At 37.1% G+C, this 6,500-nt stretch overlaps 1 protein-coding gene and 1 pseudogene across 1 annotated transcript in view; one reads left to right on the plus strand and one right to left on the minus strand.

Moving 5' to 3' along the window:
• The window catches only part of LOC102815674 (olfactory receptor 6C74-like), a 6,538-nt gene extending 3,986 nt beyond the window's left edge, over positions 1-2,552 (minus strand). The window contains exon 1 of the mRNA XM_006859567.1: positions 1,639-2,552. Within this exon, the coding sequence (XP_006859629.1) occupies positions 1,639-2,552 (914 nt within the window). The remainder of the gene's footprint in view (positions 1-1,638) is intronic.
• Positions 2,553-5,008: 2,456 nt separating this feature from the next.
• On the plus strand, positions 5,009-5,814 carry LOC102831186 (annotated as a pseudogene).
• Positions 5,815-6,500: the final 686 nt, after the last annotated feature.

The following is a 6,500-nucleotide window of genomic DNA, read 5'->3' on the forward strand; positions in this document are numbered from 1 at the left end:
ATTATTTTATTTTTAAACAATACTGTCTTTCAAGGAAGCAAGAGAAGAAGTTTAAGCCTAAATCATGAATACTTTGTCTCACACTCTACTGAGGGTCCTGCTAAGTCAAGTCCAGGAGAATAAGAAACTCATCATTTAAAGGAGGAAAATAATTCAACGTACAAAAACATCATTGCAAGGAAGATGAAAAAGTGAGAACTAAGCAGTTTAGGAGTTTAAAACATCATACGTAAGTACATAAAATGTAAGTCAGCATTTGAACCTCAGTGAACACAGTTCATTACATCAACAAGATAAATATGAAGAAATATATCATTATATCAAATGATTTAGAATGAAGATTTATAAAATTCCAATGACAATTCATCAAAAAACTCCCAGAAAACTAGCAATGGGGAAACATCCTCAATTTGGTAAAGAACATTTATAAAAATCCTATAGTTAGTATCACACATAATGTTGAATCTTCCCATTTGAATGAGGTTCTTCTCAATGAGCTGTACTAGAGAGCGCCTACCTGTCTTTTCAAGCTCCACTAGCAGTATTTCACTGTTACAATTAGTTAAGGCATGTTAGCACATGTTTATGTGGGGGGGGGAGGGGAGAAAGGAAGAGGACATACAGCATTATCTGATAAATGAATTCAGTCTTAATCATGTTTATGTGTGGGGGGAAGAAAGGAAGAGGACATACAGGATTATCTGATAAATGAATTAAGTCTTAATCTTACACAGGTACAATCAATGTTGTTGTTGTTGTTAAGTGCTGTTGAGTTGTTCCCACTCATAGTGATCCTGTATAGGGCTTCCGAGGAGCAGCTAGTAGATTTGAACCACTGACTTTGTGGTTAGTAGTCCATTGCTTATCCTACAGTGCCACACCAGAACTCCATCATTCTTTAAATTGCTTTCTAATAGAAATAACTCTTTCCCAAATGAAAAAGTCTTCTCGATTTACAGTACATTAGAGATTTATATATATATTTCTAAAGTACCTTTAAATTGAATATTTCTATTTAGGTAAATTATGATGCTTTTGAAAACACCAAAGGCTACAGTAAAATATTAGCATATACAGTAAAATATCGACACATATTAATATATAGTATTAGAATATTTGATTTATAAAATCAAATGAACATTTGTAGACTGAACAAATTATTTACATCACAGCATTTCCATGCTATATAGACATGAAGGTATTGGATTTCCTAAACAAATTCATAGTGAATATATAAGAGAAGTATATTCAAAGAATAAAATGATTTCAGCAATGCATAATTTGATATCATTGATACAGCTTATACCATTAAACAGAATTAAAAAAAAAAAAAACAGGAGCAAATAGAAACAATGAAAATTTGTGGGTGACTTTAATGACTATTCTGATATTAAAATAAAATAAAAATGCTAAAGTAGTAATCAGAATAGGTGCATTCTTTCAATAAGTTTTGTTGTGGTTAAGTGGCATTGAGTTGGTTCTGACTATCAGGAACCCTGTATAGGATTTCTGAGGAGGAGATAGCGGGTTTGAACTACCAACCTTGTGGTTAGCAGTCAAGTGCTTATACTACAGTGCCATACCAGGTATCCTTTAAACAAAAATGAAACTTATTTACTGGAGGCAGTTAAGATAAATCTTTTAATTATATCCTTCATGGCTAGTTTCACTTGTTTATTTCTTAGAGTGTATATGAAAGGATTTAAAACAGGTGCAACTGAAGTGCTAAGCACAGCTATCCCCTTGTTTAAAGCAATGCTTTCCTCTGCAGAAGGTTTGATATACATAAAAATGCAGCTGCCATAAGAGATAGAGACAACAATCATGTGGGAGGAACAGGTAGAGAAAGCCTTCTTCCTCTGCTGGGCAGAAGGGATCTTCAGAATTGTTCTTATGATATTTGCATAGGAGAGCAAAACCATAGCCAATGTAACTAGGAGTGTCACAGTTGCTAAAACAAAGCTCAACAATTCTATTGTCCTTGTGTCTGTACAGGACAGTTTCAGGACAGGAGAATAGTCACAAAAAAAGTGGTCAATAATATTGCTATCACAGAATTCCAACCCCAAGCCTATGATAAGTCCAGGAGAGATTGCTAACAACCCAGCCAACCAAGAGGTAACAACCAGCTGGGTACAAACTCTGTTGTTCATAATTGTTGCATAGTGCAGGGGTTTGCAGATGGCCACATAACGGTCATAGGACATGGCAGCCAACAGGAAAAATTCTGAAGCACCCAAAAGGATAACAAAAAACAATTGTGTAGCACAAGAATTATATGATATTGTTCTGTCCATATTTACAATGCTGGACAGATATTTAGGAACACATGCAGAGGTCACTGAGATTTCTAAGAATGAGAAATTGCGAAGGAAGAAATACATGGGTGTTTTGAGTTGAGAAGCCAGCAAAGTGAGCAGGATTATAGTCAGATTTCCAGTGATACTCATTAAATATGTTAGAAATAGAAAAAGGAAAATTACAACTTGCCAATTTGGATCTTCAGTTAGTCCTATAAGAATGAATGTTGTCACCATTGTATGATTTCTCATATTTAAAATCCTTCTTAATTCTGTCAGAACTGGAGAAAAATAGAATATTTTATTTAAAACAGCATCATTGAGTATAGATGTAATACTGATATGAAAAATCAAGTAACTCATTTGAAATGTATATGCTTCTTTATTCCTATGAATTTACTCATTTCACAAAGCAGTAATAAGCCAGGAGTGATCCTTTTTATTCCATCTCCTTCTCTGGATACTCCTTTTCTTATGTCCTTTTCAGATCTTTACTTAACAAAACATGGCTTTGTTACTAACTATTAAAATAATTTGTAAGCTTCTCCAGTTTAAAGTTTTCTTCTAGGTACTGAGAAGTAACTCTCTTAGTATTACAGAATCCACATGAGAATAAACTTTAGATTATTAGGATCTATTGTCAAAGTCAGCTTCTGTTTATTTTCATTCAGTGGTTCATATTTATTGTATATTCCTTTACATTTAAAACAATGATCAAATCAAAATTTTATAGGTGATCTTTTAAAAATGGGTATTTTCTGATCATGTCATTCCAATCTTTGGATTTCTTGTTACTGTCAATTAGAACCTCTTTCATTAGGAAAAAACAAAGCAAAAATGAACTTCTTATAATAAAAACTTAATCACTGAATGAAATACTAATTTACATTCAGAAATAAAGCCCTTGTATCCCTGTATGCTAAGTACTGTACTGCTAACCACAAGGTTGGCAGTTCAGCTCACCAGCCTTTCTAAGGGGAAAGATAAGACTGTCTACTCTTGTAAAGATTTACAGCCTCAGAAACCCAAGCAGGGTTGCTTTGAGTAACTATCTACTGGATAGCAGTGTGTTTAATAATAAATAACTCAATTGTTAATTAAATATGAAGGAAAATGGTACCAATCATTTTGTTGCAATAAAAATACTAGTAATTTCTGTTTATGGTCTTGTTCTAATTGAAAAACATAGGCACTGTTTTAACTCAGTGCTTTGAAATTTTAATCATGATTTACACATATATTTACTTATGATAGCGTATGCATTACAATGACTTCTGTGGTAATTACTTTCTGAACAAACCAGAATACCGAAAATACTTACATTCCATGAACTCCTGAAGGTTTTTTTTTAGCTAACATATTGTGAAAGTTTTATTTTATATTGTTAGTCTAAAATGCAATAGGAATGATTATTGCCATAAAGTACTTCTTTCTTTCTAACTCATGCTTTTCTTTTGTTTCCTCCTTAACAATGGAGCGCTTACTCACAATAGCATGCAGGAGCATTTAACAACAAATGTAAGCACTGATGAGTTTCTCCTTCACTTCATTATGTCAGCATGTTGTTGTTGTTTTAAGTGACTTTGAGCCAGATCCAACCCATAGCAGCCCGATATAGGGTTTCCAAGGAGTGGCTGGTGAGCTTGAACTGCAGACCTTGCAGTTCAAACTGACCTTGCAGTTCAGAACATTAACCCACAGTGCAACACTAAGACTCCTCCATCAGCATAGATGTGACATTTTCAAAGATGTTATTCTGGTTTCCCTAGGAATAAAAAAAAAATTAAATGTCTGGATTTGCCTTAACTCAGTCTGAACATGTAAGTTATTAACTTGGAATCAAATAGCAGATTTGTTTTCATGAGACTTTCTTATTCTCTCTTTAAGACAAATGAATTGTCCTTGCCTCATCATGGATTTATTGTTGCTCTTAATAGCAAAGAAGATATTCATTATGGTATAGGACCCTGGGGATTTTTGTGAAGTAGAGTACCTAATTAGTAGTATACTTAATTTTAGTATAATGTACTATCTTCACCAAGAACTTTAAAGACAAAAATAAAGTAACTGAGCTAATTAAATGTAATTTTATAGGATCTACTGGGAAATCTCTAGTCCTTGTGTGGCGCTGTAGGATAAACAGTAGACTGCTAACTGCAAGGTCAGCAATTCACACCCACCAACTCCTACTTGGAAACCCTATATAGGGTTTCTATGTGTCAGAACAGACTCAGTGGCATTTAACAAAAACATTTGGAAGTCTGAAATGTTAATGCTAAAATGGAATCTAATTCCCATAATGGGAATTAAAAGTTTGTATTCATAATCTCAGGGCACCCTGAGTGGTGCAAATTGTTAAAGGAATACTCACTGAAAAGTTGGTGGTTTGAATCCACGAAAAGGAACCTCAATAGACAGGCCTATGCCTGGCAAACTGCTTCGGAAACAACTTAGCCTTGAAAACTCTATGGAGCAACATTATTTTATTAACATGGGGCTTCTATGAAATTTGAAATATTTTATTTAAGTATGTATTTATTAATATGGTACTGAGGAGCCTTGATAGCATAGTGGATTACGAGCTGGTTTGCTAGCTGAAAGGTTAGCAGTTTGAAGCTACTAGTTGCTCCTCAGGAGAAAGATAAAGCTTTTTGCTCTCATAATGATTTATAGAAAATTCCTTCTCTTTCTCTCTGATCCATCTACTCAAGATGTTGAAAGAAAAGAAGGCCAAGGGGAAGAAGATGGTGCCGGCAACTGCTGTTGTCAAGAAGCATGAGGCCAAGAAGGTGGTGAATCTCCTATCTGAGAAAAGGCCCAAGAACTTCGGCATCGGACAGGACATGCAACCCAAAAGGAATCTCACCCGCTTTGTCAAATAGCCCGCTACATCTGGCTGCATCGGCAATGGGCTATCCTCTACAAGTGTCTGAAAGTGCCCCCTTGCCCCTGCCATTAACCAGTTCACCCGGCCTCGGACCGCCAGACAGCCACTCAGCTGCTGAAGCTTACCCACCGGTACAGGCCGGAGAAGCAGCAGGAGAAGAAGCAGAGGCTGCTGGCCCTAGATGAAATGAAGGCTGCTGGCAAAGGGGACGCCCCCACCAAGAGACTCCCCGTTCTGCATGCTGGGTTCAACGCTGTCACCACTCTGGTGGAGAATAAGAAGGCCCAACTGGTGGTGATAGCACACCACCTGGACCCTATCAAGCTGGTTGTCTTCCTGCCGGCCTTGTATAGTAAAATGGGGGTTCCCTACTGCATCACCAAGGGGAAGGCCCGGCTGGGACGCCTGGTCTACAGGAAGACCTGCACTACTGTGGCCTTCACGCATGTGAATTCAGAAGACAAAGGAGCTCTGGCTAAGCTGGTGGAAGCCAGCAGGACCAGTTACGACAGATACGACCAGATCGGGCGTCACCTGGGGGGCAAAGTCCTGGGCCTCAAATCGGTGGCTCACATTGCCAAGCGGGAAAAGGCAAAGGCCAAAGAACAGGCTACCAAATTGGGTTAATAATGTATGTGGCTGGTTTCTCTGTACAGACAAATTCCTTCTTCAGGTTCTGGAAAAAACAAAACAAAATTGTAACCTTGGAAACCCTATACAGGGTCACTATCAATCAGAACTGATGGGTGACACAAAACCACTGCCAATACCAAAACATGGTACCAACACTAGTCTGTCACTTTGTCAGACTGTGATGGCTTGTATGCTGCTATGGTACTAGACACCATGTCACCCAAATTTTAAATACTATCAGGGTCACCCATGCTGGACAAGTATGAGAGGAGATTCCAGACTGAAACAGACTAGAAAGAAGGAGACGCAAAAGGGTTAGTCACTGAAACCCTTATTTATAGCAACAGAGCTTTGCCTGATAGAGTGTGGGAGGATGGGCCCCTCAAGGTGGAAGGCACTCAAAATATGAGTAGGAAGAGTTTCCACTTCAAAGTATAATTAACCTTAATGATGAGAATAAAGGAAAGTTATCCAGACCTTCTTTGGCAGATGTGGCGTCACTGAAAATGAGAAGAAATAACTCCAACATTGATTAATAATCAGAACATGAAATGTTCCAAGTGTGAATCTAGGAAAATTGGAAGTAGTCAAAAATAAAGTGAAAAGAATAAAGATCAATGTCCTAGGCATTAGTGAGCTGAAATGGACTAGTATTGGCCATTTAGTGAAGAATGAGTGTT

This window comes from Chrysochloris asiatica, unplaced genomic scaffold (assembly GCF_000296735.1).
Source record: "Chrysochloris asiatica unplaced genomic scaffold, ChrAsi1.0 scaffold00033, whole genome shotgun sequence".
NCBI classification, from domain to species: Eukaryota; Metazoa; Chordata; class Mammalia; order Afrosoricida; family Chrysochloridae; genus Chrysochloris; species Chrysochloris asiatica.